The 17645-nt window shown below is 43.6% G+C and overlaps 1 protein-coding gene across 1 annotated transcript in view; it reads right to left on the bottom strand.

Moving 5' to 3' along the window:
- Positions 1–1220: 1220 nt before the first annotated feature.
- Positions 1221–17645, bottom strand: part of GNMT (glycine N-methyltransferase) — an 85359-nt gene continuing 68934 nt past the window's right edge. Inside the window, exons 3-4 of the mRNA XM_029596735.1 lie at positions 12094–12286; positions 1221–1632 (exon numbers count right to left, since the gene is read on the bottom strand). Of these exons, the coding sequence (XP_029452595.1) occupies positions 1461–1632; positions 12094–12286 (365 nt within the window). The 3' untranslated portion in view covers positions 1221–1460. The remainder of the gene's footprint in view (positions 1633–12093; positions 12287–17645) is intronic.

The following is a 17645-nucleotide window of genomic DNA, read 5'->3' as shown; positions in this document are numbered from 1 at the left end:
AGTTGTATGTGATTTTCTTTTTTCTCCTGTTGAAAACCTGACGTTAGGAGAATGTGGCTGCAGTTTTGTTTGATGTTCCTGCACTTTGTAAATATGTTCTGTGGAGTTTATCTGTTGCGTGTAACCTAAGGTTCACCCACCCCAGTCCCCCACACCCTCTGCATAACACAGAGCTACACCATGCTGAGAGAGAGGAGACTTGCAGAACGTTTATCATGGACAATGCAACAGGTTCCACACATACATTCCTTCTCACTATGCTAAACTTTAAATGTCTGTAATAATCAAATATCCCGTAGAAACAGTCCAAAGCCAGTAGTGTAGCCGACAGTGCAAATATAGAAAAACACTTGGATAATAGATTTTGTCATTTTAAATATTAACCACAAAAGGTGTTGTAAGAGAGTACAGGGACCTTCATAAAACTGAGCCGTTTACTTAGTCAAATCTGGTATTTCTACTGCTGTATTGGTTATAAATAATCAGAGGTCCCACAGAACATCATTTGTAGACTTGTAAACTTTTTTTGAAATTTTTTGTTGCTCATAAAAAATAAAAGGGTAATACCCGTCTATTAGAAGTCTGTGCAGTGCTTGAAAATAATTTAATCAGGAAGCCTGACATAGAACACTGCTTCAGGGGCTGAAAAGCATTAAACACCAGCTTGTGCTTTTCTGAAAAATAATAAGAACGAAGTAAATATAAATGTACAACAGGTGAGTAAAAATAACATATCCCAAGAATATTATAACAGAGCCAGTATCAGTGGCTTTAGACATAGGCAACCACTAACTGGGAGTTTACACTCGCTGGCTTTTTAGGCAAAAGTCCCCACAGATGCTGGAGTTGATAGTCGCATAGGAGTGACTGACGAGTGCTTCATCGGGTGCTGCCCCACTGATTTACCAATGGGGGTGTGCATGACTGATGCCATGATGATATTTTTACTCATTCTTATTATTTTTCAGAAAAGCACAAGCTGGTGTTTTTTTTAATGCTTTTCAGCCCCTGAAGCAGGTTTCTATGTCAGGCTTCCTGATTAAATGATTTTCAAGCACTGCACGGACTTCTCATAGACAGGTATTATCCTTTTATTTTTTATGAGCAACAAAAAAATGTTTGCAATTCTACAAATGGTGTTTTGTGGGACCTCTGATTATTTGTGACCAATATAGTGGCAGAAATGTCAGATTTGACTAAGTAAACCGCTCGGTTTTATGAAGGTCCCTGTACTTTCTTACAACGCCTTTTGTGGTTAACATTTAAAATTACAAAATCTATGGTTCCAAGTGTTTTTCTATATTTATAATCAAATATCCACCATCTGATCTATTCTACAATCAGCAGCGCTCTGTGCTGGCAGCAGATCTCCACCAATCAGTGTAGCAGAGAGGTTTGGCTGGCCAATCCGATGAAGGAAGAGCAGTCCGCATCATCGCCCTGAGAGTGCAGTGGGCAGCTCAGCCAATCCTTTTCACCACATGGATGAAGTAGCAGGGTACTTGCTCCTGGTCAGGCTTGTAGGTCTGGAAGTCCCCGTACACGCTGTGCTCACACTTCCCCTCAAATGCATTCTTCAGGAGCTCGGTGAAGGAGTCCAGGCGGTGAGGGTAATAAGACAGGCGGAATTTACTGCAAGAGAAACATTGAAACTATCTGAAGTCACATCCACATGGAGATAGCAGGGAGAGGCAGAGTGCATATGGTTAGATAGACACTGAGTCTTGGAGTAATGGAAAGTGAGGGTAATAAGACAGATGGAATTTACTGCAAGAGAAACATTGAAACTATCTGAAGTCACATCCACATGGAGATAGCAGGGAGAGGCAGAGTGCATATGGTTAGATAGACACTGAGTCTTGGAGTAATGGAAAGTGAGGGTAATAAGACAGACGGAATTTACTGCAAGAGAAACATTGAAACTATCTGAAGTCACATCCACATGGAGATAGCAGGACAGAGGCAGAGTGCATATGGTTAGATAGACACTGAGTCTTGGAGTAATGGAAAGTGAGGGTAATAAGACAGACGGAATTTACTGCAAGAGAAACATTGAAACTATCTGAAGTCACATCCACATGGAGATAGCAGGGCAGAGGCAGAGTGCATATGGTTAGATAGACACTGAGTCTTGGAGTAATGGAAAATGAGGGTAATAAGACAGATGGAATTTACTGCAAGAGAAACATTGAAACTATCTGAAGTCACATCCACATGGAGATAGCAGGGCAGAGGCAGAGTGCATATGGTTAGATAGACACTGAGTCTTGGAGTAATGGAAAATGAGGGTAATAAGACAGATGGAATTTACTGCAAGAGAAACATTGAAACTATCTGAAGTCACATCCACATGGAGATAGCAGGGAGAGGCAGAGTGCATATGGTTAGATAGACACTGAGTCTTGGAGTAATGGAAAGTGAGGGTAATAAGACAGACGGAATTTACTGCAAGAGAAACATTGAAACTATCTGAAGTCACATCCACATGGAGATAGCAGGGCAGAGGCAGAGTGCATATGGTTAGATAGACACTGAGTCTTGGAGTAATGGAAAATGAGGGTAATAAGACAGATGGAATTTACTGCAAGAGAAACATTGAAACTATCTGAAGTCACATCCACATGGAGATAGCAGGGCAGAGGCAGAGTGCATATGGTTAGATAGACACTGAGTCTTGGAGTAATGGAAAATGAGGGTAATAAGACAGATGGAATTTACTGCAAGAGAAACATTGAAACTATCTGAAGTCACATCCACATGGAGATAGCAGAGAGAAGCAGAGTGCATATGGTTAGATAGACACTGAGTCTTGGAGTAATGGAAAGTGAGGGTAATAAGACAGATGGAATTTACTGCAAGAGAAACATTGAAACTATCTGAAGTCACATCCACATGGAGATAGCAGGGAGAGGCAGAGTGCATATGGTTAGATAGACACTGAGTCTTGGAGTAATGGAAAGTGAGGGTAATAAGACAGATGGAATTTACTGCAAGAGAAACATTGAAACTATCTGAAGTCACATCCACATGGAGATAGCAGGGCAGAGTGCATATGGTTAGATAGACACTGAGTCTTGGAGTAATGGAAAGTGAGGGTAATAAGACAGATGGAATTTACTGCAAGAGAAACATTGAAACTATCTGAAGTCACATCCACATGGAGATAGCAGAGAGAGGCAGAGTGCATATGGTTAGATAGACACTGAGTCTTGGAGTAATGGAAACCAGGCTTGGAATGTGATCATCCGGGGTAGATTTGGAGAAAAGCAGAGGAATATCTCTTTATATTACGAATACAGTATGGACACCTCCACAATTCTCGTAAAACAGGTTGAAAGCTTCCATAAATAATATTTAATTATAAAACAATTTACACAATTTTGAGCAAAGAAAACCCAAATCAACAACCTTTGCATAAGACTGTTGGAGAGTTTCTTGAGCACTCTTTAAACAGGATGTCACTTTGTTTCCTGTGTATGCAGGCTCATTTAACCCGCACAAAGGTAAACTATACTCAGGAAATGCAAGGTGCATCCACTAAAATTACCCACGTCCTTCTCACCTACTATTTGGGTGAGTAAAATACTGTATATGTACTTAAAATCAAATCTATAATTTACAGCAGGAGTTGAGGGAAGAAAAGGATTTACTAAGGCACTGGAAGCAATTGAAAACATGGTTAAGGTCATCTAAAATCAGTCCGATGATAGATGGAGTAACTTGGAATGAGTGGGAATAATAAGTGCTTTGTATTTTATTTTATATCTCTTTGTATTTTAATGCTGTACATCGCTAAAGAAGATTTTATCAATGAAGCGATTAATAAATACGTTTTAAATAAATAAATAAATACACATGATCTTTCCCATCTTTAACGTAAAAATGCCTGCACCTAAACCATTCTTTTTGCTCCATAGCCAAAGTCCGTGCACTGTGGAAGACTACACATACTGCCAGCTGAGGACAAGTTTAGCTAAGTCATTTTATCTTGGTAAATAGCTTGGAAAATTACTCTCTCATTTCCCATAAACAGGAAGTAACCTCACCTCTAGGGCAGCCCATTCTCATTGTATCGTATACGGGAAGTAACCGCACCTCTAGGGGAGCCCATTCTCATTGTATCATATACAGGAAGTTACCTCACCTGTAGGGGAGCCCATTCTCATTGTATCACATACGGGAAGTAACCTCACCTCTAGGGCAGCCCATTCTCATTGTATCGTATATGGGAAGTAACCGCACCTCTAGGGGAGCCCATTCTCATTGTATCGTATACGGGAAGTAACCTCACCTCTAGGGGAGCCCATTCTCATTGTATCGTATACGGGAAGTAACCTCACCACTAGGGGAGCCCATTCTCATTGTATCATATACGGAAAGTAACCTCACCTCTAGGGGAGCCCATTCTCATTGTATCATATACGGAAGTAACCTCACCTCTAGGGGAGCCCATTCTCATTGTATCATATACAGGAAGTAACCTCACCTCTAGGGGAGCCCATTCTCATTGTATCATATACGGGAAGTAACCTCACCTCTAGGGGAGCCCATTCTCATTGTATCATATACGGGAAGTAACCTCACCTCTAGGGGAGCCCATTCTCATTGTATCATATACGGGAAGTTACCTCACCTCTAGGGGAGCCCATTCTCATTGTATCATATACGGGAAGTAACCTCACCTCTAGAGCTGCCTATTCTCATTGTATCATATACGGGAAGTAACCTCACCTCTAGGGGAGCCCATTCTCATTATATCATATACGGGAAGTTACCTCACCTCTAGGGGAGCCCATTCTCTTTGTATCATATACAGGAAGTAACCTCACCTCTAGGGGAGCCCATTCTCATTGTATCATATACAGGAAGTAACCTCACCTCTAGGGGAGCCCATTCTCATTATATCATATACGGGAAGTTACCTCACCTCTAGGGGAGCCCATTCTCATTGTATCATATACAGGAAGTTACCTCACCTCTAGAGCTGCCTATTCTCATTGTATCATATACGGGAAGTAACCACCTCTAGGGCAGCTACCAACTCCCCTTCCCACCGCCACTCACAGCTCCCTTGTACAGCACCATCCCCCACCCCCCCTCTTCTCCCCCTTTATACTATACCCCCTCCTCCACTTGCCATATGTACAGTAATATATAATGAACGCCTTATACTGTGTACAGCACCCCCCTCCCACCCTGCCCCACTTTACCCTGTATCCCCCCTTCCCTAATGCTGCTCCCTGCATACCCCCGCCACCTTTCACATCTCTCTCATCCCCCTTCCTCCCCCCTTCCCCTGTGCGCTTCCCCGCCCTATCCCTAGAATTGCTTCCTTTTGTACATAGTTAATTTTGTCTAATATGGTTTTTTATATGTAATCTCTTTTATCAGTTCATTTCGTCTAATTAACCAAATTAACTGTGACGCTCGTTGGCTCCAGTAAAGTTACCTTACCTTTCTATCTAACTATCCTTCCACCACCTATCATTGTAATTTCCTTTCTCACAGGACAAGCAGGATGGTAGTCCTCACAAATGGGTGACATCGAGGATGGAGCCCTGTACGGAAAACTTTTCTGTCAAAGTTTCAACAAGCTTTGACTGACACTGGCACACTGGGTGCACTGAGCATGCCCAGCCTGCAATTATCCCTGTGAGCCACAGGTGTCTCCCTCAGTCTTCTTCTTTCCGCTCTGCAGTCAGCATAGCGGTTGGAGCTCTGTGAGGATTTTTTAACTAATTACCTCATGGAAACACTTAACTTTTCACTTCAAAAAACACTTTTCCCTGCACAGGTCTCCCTCCGCGTACGTTTTTACGACGCTCGGTGAGTACTAATTCTTATTTTTCGGTCGGTTCCTGTCACTATCTTAAGGCTGTTAACTGACTGAAGCCTTCCCTTCCCCCATTTTTCAGTTAGCTTTAAACAGCTTGCGAGTGTCTCTGTGACACTCTGCTTGCTTATGCTAGTGGGGTAGGGATTTTTTCCTTAACTTAGGACCTCTGTAGCTTCAAGTCCTTCGTTCCCTGGTACCCTCACGCAGTCGATACCCTATCGCTACACCGGGACCCTCCTAAACCGCCCTGGGCTTTTATATGTCATCAGCGCCCCTCCCCCCACGGTGCCCTGATGCCTTTATCCATGTTTTTTGCTTTTCAGTGCTACCAGGCTTTTTCCTCCTACGCACTGTTTTTTTTCCTTGGGCTTCCTCGGTGCCGTCCCTACCCGGATGCATGCCATTGACGCACACGCTGTTAGTCACTGCCATGCATACTCGGGTCGCCGCCACCGCTGCCCGAGACACTTTTTAACGATCCCAGGGTCACTTCATCGATGCCACCCCCCCTTTTGGGGATGCCATCGATGCCCCATCCTCCCTACCGATGTCCAGCCCTTTCCATCGGGGGGCATCGGTGCCACATCGATTCGTCGGTGGGCATCGATGCCGGATGGTCCCCATCGGTGGACATCGGTGCCGGATGGTCCCCATCGGTGGACATCGGTGCCGGATGGCTTGTCCGTCGATGGCATTGGTGCCGGATGGCCGTCCGTCGATGGCATCGGTGCCGGGTCCTTTTGCATCGATGGACACCGATGCCCAGGTGTTTCATCCATGGGCATCTATGTTAGAATGCATCCATCGAGGGCAGTCGATGCCAGGCTGCTCCCATCGGTGAAATTCGATGCCCAGGTGGATCCCATCGGTGGATATCCATGCCGGCTCGATTCCGTGGATGGGCGTTGATGCCAATGCCAGCCTTATGGCTGGCATCGATGCCCATGCCGATTCCAGGACTGGCGTTGATGCCGGGATGGAATTCATCGACTGGGAGATCCATGCCATCGATTCCATACGTGTCCATATCGATGCCACCGACACACGTGTCTGGGGCACCGATGCCATGTACACTTGGAAATCTGAGTCTGTCCAAATCGATACCGTCAACGTCTGTGGCCCTATAGTTGATGCCCGTGGCCATGCCTCAAACGGCATAAATGCCCGCCTCCATGCATCGATGCCCTCGACACCTCCGTTTTCCTTCGGTGTCCTTGATGCCCTATTGATTCGACTTCGACTCAGTCGATGCCGGTATCTTTTTCAATAACGGCAATGTTTTTCGATTATTCGATTCCACATCGTTTCAAAGATACCTATGCCACTGCTGTCAGTGCCCGTCACTGTCATCATTCTTCTGGCCAGTCATCGACGATTTTTCATACCCATTTTGATGATATCCTCGAAGCCCCTTAGGTTGCCTTCAATATCGTCAATACCGACATAGCACCGCCACATAATACCCTCGCCTCCTCACATTGCTCCACGCTTTGGGTTCTTTTTTAAGCCCCGTATTAGCTTAAGACACTCCATTGTGTCAGGAGCAGAGCAGGCGTGCTGACAGTTCGTCATCGATCGCCTTCCAGGACGACGAGGGCTTCCATCTCGGCGCTGGGGAAAGACCGGGCCGAGCACCGTGGCACCCATCATCGCCGACATCGTGATCGTCCGCCGCTGACGCCATCCAGCACATCGGTGCCATCCTTCTCCAGGCTGGACAACGCTCGGGCAGAGCGACATCACCACTGCCATCAGCACTGTTCCTACAGTTTTGGCAGTCCTTGGTGATCCAGAACTTCCGGATCCAGGTCCGACAGCTTCTGCATTGGCGTCACGACACATCGAGCCGCTGTGACGAGGGAGGGAACATGAGTTCCGTTAGGGCTCCTCTGTTCCTGGCGTGCCCCACCGTCAAGTGGTGTGGGACTATGGCCATCTGTTACACTTAGCAGTCTAAACGCCACTCACGCCTGGCCTGTCTCCTCTGTACCTGTGCCACCATACCGGGTTTCAGAGCGAGATGGACGTTTACGTCCCCGGCCTTACCCTCGAGGACTCCGGAGACCGTCGGGGTCAACAATCTTCACCGGCTCGTCTTGCGGCGATCCACGTCGGATGGTAAGTACCCGCTTCGGCGGCATTCCCATAGAGTTGTGTTCTCCCATTCGGACCGTGGTTCGAAAAGTTCTGGGTCATGTGCCTTTTAGAACTGTATTAGTGTCACATATCACTATGTTAGCTATGTTAGCCACAATATCAGGAGAACCCCTCTATCTTCTTGGGATTGCAGCAGGGCTTCTTCTCTTGTCAGTAACAAGTCCCTGTGCCGACCAATGCTCTGACTCTTGGTTCCCTCCCAACCAAGGTCCAGCTGCATTGGCTGATCTGCTAAACATGAGATTCAGCAACCATTGCCCCATGTGCAAGTCCACCTTGAGGCCTGGCCACAGGTCTCAGTGTCTCCTTGTACAGCATACAGAAATGCGGGTACCACTTACCGCTCACACACCTGCAGGAGCCTACATGATATCCTCCATTGGGACACTTCTTGGTCTCCCATCTGGTCAGATATCAGAGCGGCCACCCCACCTTGTACCAAAGTCCCGGTACACTCCCCCAGGCGCTACGAAGTGCAGAGGGGAGAAGGGAGGGGGGTTGGGGAGTTTTAATTGCACTATTCTTTCTTTTAACAGAAAATAGTTACTCTCCGCACATCCTGGACCTAAGAAAATCCAACTTTCTTTAGACGTCACAGGTACAATGGTATCTTTGGTTACCATCACTCCATACTGCAGTAAGTACATTATTTTAATGTTTCTATGTGCTTTATGGTGAGTCAACATTACAACCCCAAGCTCTGCCGCCGGCACCAGCTTCGGTAAGTGAACTGTCTCTTGCATCACTGTTGGTGAATGCTGTTTTCTCTGCGGAGTGTAACATCATTCACTTTCCTTGCATAGACTACTGCTAACCACTTTCAGTACATGCAAGGAGCTCTCACTTTTTTCAGGACTCACTATACATTTACTAACTGAGATTACTGTCACTGCCATAAATCCCTTCTGTAACACTTCTGGACACCACAGTCTTAAGACCCTCTTGTCCAGCATGCGCACAGACATTCTGATACATTGTTATATGTCCCTGCGCATATTTTCCATAACCTCAACCTTTCAACTTTTCATGGTTGGGCTATGGGGTTTCTTCCCACTATGCATTTTTTCTCATAATTCAAAACTGCTATGGGTTATATTCAGTGACATTCTATACTCAATGGACCTAAGTGGTTTCATTGCTTTCGTCCCTGATTCTTATCCCAGTTCGAACTAGGACCTAGTCTCCTTCGACTCATGCTCGCAATTCCTTAGGGTTATAAAGTTTCTCCTGAAAGCTGTCAACCCATTATGCATCTATTGCACTCCAGCATAGTTTCTCATAAACTTCCTGGACGTTGCACCCATGAGTTATGCCCTTATGCCTTCCAATACTGCTTTTGCAACAATTCTTTGTGCATACAGACAGACAGCATAGGGACAATGTGCTTTCCAACTCATAAGCACGCACAACCTCTTAGCTGCTCTGCTAGACAGCTGCGCAGCTCTACCCTTGGCCCTTGTTCACTTCATGCGTCTTTGGGCCACATATCTAAGAGATTTAATGAACGCTCTATCTGACCTTCTCCACGTAGGTTCTATCCTCTCGAATGGTCTCAATTACATGTGTACAGGGCAAATCTTTTAACGCTGAGTTTAACTAAACTTTCCTCTGCGTCTGCATCATTCCATACGATGCACAGGTTCTGCTCCCTACACATGTTTCCTATGCGTTCCCTTAGATGCCTTTTCTTCCATCAAAGGCCTCTTCAATATATCTCTTCTGCTGCCTCTCGTAGCCAGCATTCTTCTAATGTTGAACTGGGATGGGGTTCAGTATTTTTTTCCCCACTCCCTGACTGAGATCAGTATGCTTTCCCATACTTCTCAATCCATCATATCAGTAACCTTTTATTCCCTCACCAGTCAGTCCCAAATCATAGACTTACTGATGTTCTTAGGTTCTGGTAGCGTCACAAAACCTTCTAAACATAAATCTTGCCGTTTAATATGGCAGGCTTTACCTCCTGACGCTAAAAAAAAAAAAAAAAAAAAAAAGAGGTATTACCCCTTTTACTTTTCCACCATTTTTTCTTACTCCCTCGGATTCTGTTCTCCAGACATCCTCCACATAGATACACCTTTCTCTTAGGAGGTGTATCGTTTTGGGAGTTGGGTTCCCGTTTTCGGTAATCCTCTCTGAGTCGGCTTACCATGGATTATCCACTGATCAAGCCGCCTCTATTTCTCTAATCACGGAATGAACATATATATTCTCCTTATAAGTCTCATACATTCTACGTTTGAGCCTTTCCATTCCTCTCTTCCACAGTTTGGCAAGGGAACTTCTTTCCCTCTTAATGTCATTCCTGCCAGCAGGGTCCGTGAGTTATGCACTCTTTCCATACTCACCTGACTCCGTTCCTCTGCCACTGAGTAGTTCTACGCATTCAACTTTCTATCCTTTTCAGGTAGATGTTGTATCTCCTTTCCTCAGGAAATACTCTATTAATTTTTCCTAACCTCTCTCTCTCGCCCTAGGGAGAGACTGGGTTTTCCACATTCCTGGACAGTAATGCTGCGCTTACATTCTATCTACATTGCACTGCATTCCATGTGAATTCCACTTGACTCTTTCCTTCATGCAAGGGTCAAGCTGCTACTTCCAGTGGCCACACAGACCTAATCCTTCTGATTAAGTGGTCTATATTTCCTTTCCTACCAACAAGCAGACATTTCACTACAACACTGTGGGTATCCACATACTGTTGTGTCCGTCTTAGCCTTAACAGCTTCCCTTTGGTTACTGCTGCTTGTACTTTTTTATCAGGTTGCAGCCTGGAGTCCTCTCCATACCTTCGCAGCCTATTATTGCTTACATTTGACTAGCCGGCATGCTCCATGTTTGGCCAGTCCGCCTACTCTTACTTTTTTCAATTCACTACCCAACATCCTTCCACGAACCCATTATGGTGTTGCGGATGCCCTCCGTTCCCATTTCCACCTCAGTCGTTACGCCTTTGCGCATCTGCGGTGTATCTGGTGCATTCCCGGGCATCCTCAGCTCGGTACTCACCCATTTGTGAGGACTACCATCCTGCTTGTCCTGTGAGAAAGCAAGTGTTGCTTACCTGATGTAACAGGTGTTCTCACAGGACAGCAGGATGTTAGTCCTCACGAAACCCGCCCGCCACCCCGCGGAGTTGGGTCTGTATACTTTTATTTTAGTTTCGCTTGCGCTTTTTAGCTATAAGACGAGACTGAGGGAGACACCTGTGGCTCACAGGGATAATTGCAGGCTGGGCATGCTCAGTGCACCCAGTGTGCCAGTGTCAGTCAAAGCTTGTTGAAACTTTGACAGAAAAGTTTTCCGTACAGGGCTCCATCCTCGATGTCACCCATTTGTGAGGACTAACATCCTGCTGTCCTGTGAGAACACCTGTTACATCAGGTAAGCAACATTTGCTTTCTCAGTTACCTGTAAACCGACCTGATGTTTTTACGAATGCCGGTATATAAAAGTTATAAATAAATAAAGTTATAAATAAATAAATACATTTTATTTTTAGCAGTTTTCCCCTTCTTTAGGTTTCCAGTTTATGCAGAATTAGGGCTTGGATTTGATGTTATAAGCCTTCATTTGCAAGTACCAGGGTATTTCCCCCCCATATTTGTAATCCCACCAAGTTTACTTTAGTCAGAAATCCTCATCCAGGGCCATGTACAGGTCTCATTATTGAACTCTGTCACTAAGTAGCACCATTATGCAATGCCCATGACTCCTCCTGCCTCCAGGGACTGTGATTGCAGCATCCCAGCCTCGGCTGATCCGGGGATTGGATCCAGATCCCTCTTTGCAGCAGTGGTGTGGACTGGCTCTAAGCTCCGGGGCCAGCCCTATCATCTTTTTTGTAAACAGTAGATAAGCTTATTCTACAGTCCTAGTAGCTTAGTAGTTAGAGCAGTGGGCTATGAACCAGGCTTAGATTGTGAGTCCTCTAGGGATACGGAAGTATCTATAGTACCTGACCGTTATTCTCTTTGAAGTGGCTGAAAAGCAGTATATAAATACTAAAAATACCTAAATAAACCTCTCATTATGTTTTGTAGACAGGAATTAAGCTCAGCATTATTATACCGTTATCTTTTATAGACAATATGTACCTCAGCTCTATGGTTCCATCCTGGTCTTCAGCGGGGACCTGCAGAGTATAGTCCAAAGTCACCATATGAGGATTGTTGTTTACCCACAGCACTGACGTGGAGATATCTTTAATCAGATCACTCTGCAAGAGAAGTATAAGAATGGTTAAAAGTCTGGAAACAGAGAAAGGTAAATAATAGTCTGTACTGAGACCTGTGCTGTTTAACAAATTGATTAATGATCTGGAAAAGGACGTGATGAGTGAGGTGATGAAATTTGCAGATGACACAAAATTATTCAAAACTTGTAAAACACAAGCAAATTATGAGGAATTGCAAGGGGACCTTGCAAAGCTGGGGGGTAGGGCATTTAAATGGCAGATGAAATTTAACATTGACAAGTGCAAAGTGAAAAGAAATCTCAACTTTTAGGTACACAATGCCAGGTTACATGTTAGCAAAATGATCTGGAAATCATTGTGGGCAATACTTTGAAATCCTCGGCTCGGTGTGCAGCATTAATAGAATGCTAGGTGTTATCAGAAAAGGAATGTAAAATAAAACAGAAAATATCATAATGCCTCTCTATTCATCCATGCTGGGACTGCATCTTGAGTGCAGTTCTGGTTGCCCCATCTCAAAAAAGATATAGCAGAACTAGAGAAGGTGCAGAGAAGGATGAAAAAATGCTAAAGGGTCTTTGGAAGAAGTCCAGGGTGAAATTGGCCATATGGATTAGGCAAGGACCACAGATTTAGCCAGTGCATGGTTCTGGTGGCCAGGGATGACCTTAGATGTTGACCCCAAATTCAGAAGTTGTGAGAGATATATAAGAAGGAAACCCACCCTGAGAATGATGCACCTTATGGGATAATTTTCAAAAGGTTTCAGCACCTAAAATAGAAGTGAACAAGGTAATTTTAAAAGGAATGTGCATGTTCCCATGAACGTGCGCATCGGTGTGAGAGGGAGAGATGCCGCAGTTTTAAATTGTGCTTGGAAGTCATCGCGTATCATTTAAAGCACCCTTCCCGCACATATTTCCACTAGGGCCTTAGCGACTTTTACGCATGTAAGCACGCGGATTTTCAAACATGCTCATGTGAGGGAAAATCCAGTTTTTCAAAGTTATCCACCAGCTTGCCCAGTTCATATCAAGGTCTTCAAGACCCCTCTGGTTCTTCATCCTACAAGCCCCCCACTTGGCCCTGAACCCTTCTGCTTTGCTAATTGTCCTACAACGTGAGACCTCCAGACTTGAACATAAGAACATGCCATACTGGGTCAGACCAAGGGTCCATCAAGCTCAACATCCTGTTTCCAACAGTGGCCAATCCAGGCCATAAGAACCTGGCAAGTACCCAAACACTAAGTCTATTCCATGTTACCATTACTAATGGCAGTGGCTATTCTCTAAGTGAACTTAATTAATAGCAGGTAATGGACTTCTCCTCCAAGAACTTATCCAAACTTACCTTCATCAGGACCAGAAGTAAAGTTACACGGATAACAAGCTGACGCATGCCATGATCAGCTTTTTTAAAATGTGGACTTATGTGCGTAAGTGTTGGTCCTAACCCCAGAACACCCATTCTCCACCCCTTTCCTACACCCTTCCTCTTGATGTGTGCACAGGTATGTGCATGTGTACTTTGCGGCTTCTTAAAATGTGTGCTGAGACCTGCATATGCATGGATGTGGCCATTTTTCATGAGCACCACTTTTAAGATTGACCTGTAAGCATGTAAATAGCATGTACATGTGTAAGGAGTATTGTGCAAAAGCCTTAAGTATACATGTACTAGCAGTTTCACACATAAATGCGTATAAGTTTGGGAATGTACGTGTGTATACCGCTTGGAAAATACTAACTAATGCTTGAATTCCAGGGCAGGGTTCAGACGTTCAAGCATTAGTTAGTATTTTCCAAGCGGTATACACACGTACATTCCCAAACTTATACGTACGCTTTTGTACCTGCTGAGTTGCGGAAATGAAATCTGACTTGTTTTTTGCCTGCAGGTTTTGGATGAGAGGTCAAGGTGAAGTGGTGGAAGTGTTGGCAAAGCGCATGCATCCATTATAAAATACCTGCTCCCAGGTATAAACTGCAGTACATCAGACTCCTTAGCCACATATATCATTTTTTGTTAATTTGAGACTGCATATGTTTTAATGTACACAGCTTAGGGCATTTGCATAATAAATCTGCTGTAGTAATTATGTGCACATTATAATTATTTTGCATGTAAAATATGTGCGTATACTTTTTTTTTAAGGTCATTGTTATTCTGTAAGACTACATGCCACAGTAACAAGAACGTACATCAAATTCAGAAAAACAATGTGCAAAAGCACAATATAATGCAATAATAGCATACATACTATAGAACATATAGTGGGGTCGATATTCAGCCGCTGAGCGGATACACCTATCTGGCTAACTTAACCGGGATATTCAGCAGCACAGTACTAACTGGCTGACTCTGCTGCTCCTGAAAATGGCTATTGCCTGCCCCCAGAATGCCTCCGACTTAATTGGCTATGTTTTAGCTGGATAACGAGTTATCTGTCTAGAATATAGCCAGGTAAGAATTTTCAAATCACAGTTTGGCCATTTAGATGGATAACTTTTCAGTTATCCATCTAAATGGCTTTTGAATATCGGCCCCTTTGTAAATAACAATGTGATGCAAGATTGCAGTTTTTAATATGAATAAGAAATGGACCAAGACAAACAAAACCAATGCAACAGAAGAGGACCACACGTCTAATTCACACCAAATCCCACCCAGCCCCTCAGTACTAAGATGTAGCCATCTTTCCAGCTATCTCCTGACTCATCTATATTACTCCATATATTTCCATACATACATGCATCTTCATTCACACTGAGGACAATGCTGACTACTGCCAAGAGTACCAGCTATGCAAAACTCAGCCACTACTAGAATATTTATTATTTATTTATTTTAAGAATATCGCATCATGCCGGTTTACAATTAACAAGTGGTGAGGAAACACAATAATAAATAGTAATAAAACTTTAACAGGTGTTTGATAAAAGGTTGCAGTTATAATAAAACAAGGGTATTTCACAACTTGGAAATGAGAAAAGGGGCTAGGAGTTTAACATAGAGAACAAATTTGCCAATTAATGGTGAGAACTAAGTTATAGCATTTGCAACGTCAATGAATTACCCTTTTGTGGTAGAGTTATTATTTACTATGTTAAGAAAAGGTCTAAGTGTAAGTTAATGGTAAATGAAGGTTCAGTTGGGGTCTGGAAAGGCTTTCATGATGATGATGATGATGATGATGATATGTCCCAGACTACCAAGTACCCTAAAACATTCAAGCTTTGTGCCAGGGCCTGCATCAGGAGCTCAAAAAATGTTTCCATACGTTGATATAAAATTCAGTGGCCTTATCTATATATCCAAACTTTCTATTTGCATGAGTTCTGCCATGCCACAAGTTTGTAGTGGGCGGTACTTCATCGATCCACTTAATCAAGAGACATTTGCAGCAGGAAAGAACTCAAGCTTCACCAGAGATTCCCACACCTGTCTTGGGGGACCCCCAGCCAGTCGGGTTTTCAGGATATCCACAATGAATATGCATGAGATAGATGAACATACACTGCCTCTGTAGCATGCAAATTTTCTCATGTATATTCATTGTGCATATCCTGAAAACCCAACTGGCTGGAGTCCTCCAGGACAGGTTTGGGAATCGCTGATCTACTCTTAAAAATCCCAGAAACACCAGAAAGGTTTCCCAGTAGTAGGATGTCGCCCTTCAAAGGGAGTATAACTCCTGCACAGGTCTATAAAACTGCTAGCACCCCATCCCAGAACAGCATCACTGTAGGGCACTTTCAAAACTGATGATTCAAAATGACGTCTAGAGCACAAAGGTGTATCTGCCAGTTTCATATCATAATGTGTGACGTCATCCAGAGAGGAGTGGTGTATCATTTTAAGCTTCATTTCTCTTAGATTCATATCAACATTAACCTTAGAATATTGGCCGTTGAGACCTCTGCATCCAGTGCTCTACTCCAGTACTTACTCAAGGAAGCCACAGCAGTATGCCAGATCTGTGCCCTCCTCGACCACACTCATCCTGTCAGATATCATTCTCAAACCAATTTAATGAGTACAGATGTTGTTTTATAAAAAAAAAAAGCAAATATTGTGACGAAGGTAAACCGTGCCTTGACTGTAAGAAGGAAAAGACTGGCAGACAAGTTTATCTTCCTCGTATAAATGCCCAAGGTATTTTATGCCTACCTTCTTCCAGCCTTGAAATATATATTTATATTCCAGACAGGGAAAAAGTCTCTTCCCCAGTACAGGCATTAGCATAGATTACTCCTCCACCTGCATCTAAACCAACACCAGGCTGCAACACCAATCCCTACAGAACGTCGTCTTTAACAAACTGAATCAATTTACGATTATTTGTAACGAGAAAAGAGGAGACCATGGAGAAACCAAACTTTCCAAAATCTCTTTCTCGCAATAATCTCCTGAATATCACTCACCCACAAAACGCAACTGACAAGCAGAATTGTAAAGTTTAATATCTAGCAGGTGGAATCCAACACAGCCTTTAATATTAACCAATTTATCCTATCCCACCCATGTGCGTTTGCCTTGCCAAATAATATTGAACAAAGAAAGGTTGGTTTTTGTCAACCAGAAAAGTAATGTGTAATCTATACATCATTTCTGAAAGGATTATCAATTTCAGAAGTGCAGAACGCCCTACAAAGGACACAGTTCCATGTAATCAATTGTGTAACAGCTTCCGTTATATTATAGATATATAGAAAACCAAGATCTTGCAGTATCTAGACTCCCAGGTATTTCAATTTCTCCCAGGTATTTCAATTTCTCAGGTCATTTGAAAGGAAAATAGTCCTGCCACTGCAAATGTAACTCTATATCCAAAGAAAAAGCCTCAGATTTCTCAAAATTTATTTTTAAGCTGGCAAAAAAATTTAAATTGTAGAAACAGGTCTTGTATGTTTGGTACTCCAACACTGGGATCACCTAGAAAAAGCAAAATATTTGTCAATAAGGATATTTTCAACATTGTAGAACCTACTTTTATGTCCTAAAAGACTTGTGATGCCCTCTACTTTATTGCCAAAGACTCTACTGCCAAGACAAATAAGAGAGGGGGCAGTGGGCATCCCTGACAAATCCGCTGTCTGAAGCGAAAGCTTGAAACAGAGCCTTGAATAAGAAGTCTTGCACTAGGGTTCACATACAGGGTCCTCAACCAATAAGAAAACAAGAACTTGCCATACTGGGTCGAACCGAGGGTCCATCAAGCCCAGCATCCTGTTTCCAACAGTGGCCAAACCAGGCCATAAGAACCTGGCAAGTACCCAAACATTAGATAAATCCCATGCTACTAATGCCGACAACAAGCAGTGGCTATTCCCTGTTGATTAAAACAGTTTATGAACTTCACCAGGAACTTATCCAAACCTATTTTAAACCCAGCTACACTAACTGCACTAACCACATCCTCTGGCAACAAATTCCAGAGTTTAATTG

Source organism: Rhinatrema bivittatum, chromosome 3 (genome assembly GCF_901001135.1).
Source record: "Rhinatrema bivittatum chromosome 3, aRhiBiv1.1, whole genome shotgun sequence".
Taxonomy (NCBI): domain Eukaryota; kingdom Metazoa; phylum Chordata; class Amphibia; order Gymnophiona; family Rhinatrematidae; genus Rhinatrema; species Rhinatrema bivittatum.
This window is presented reverse-complemented; position numbering and strand designations above follow the sequence as displayed.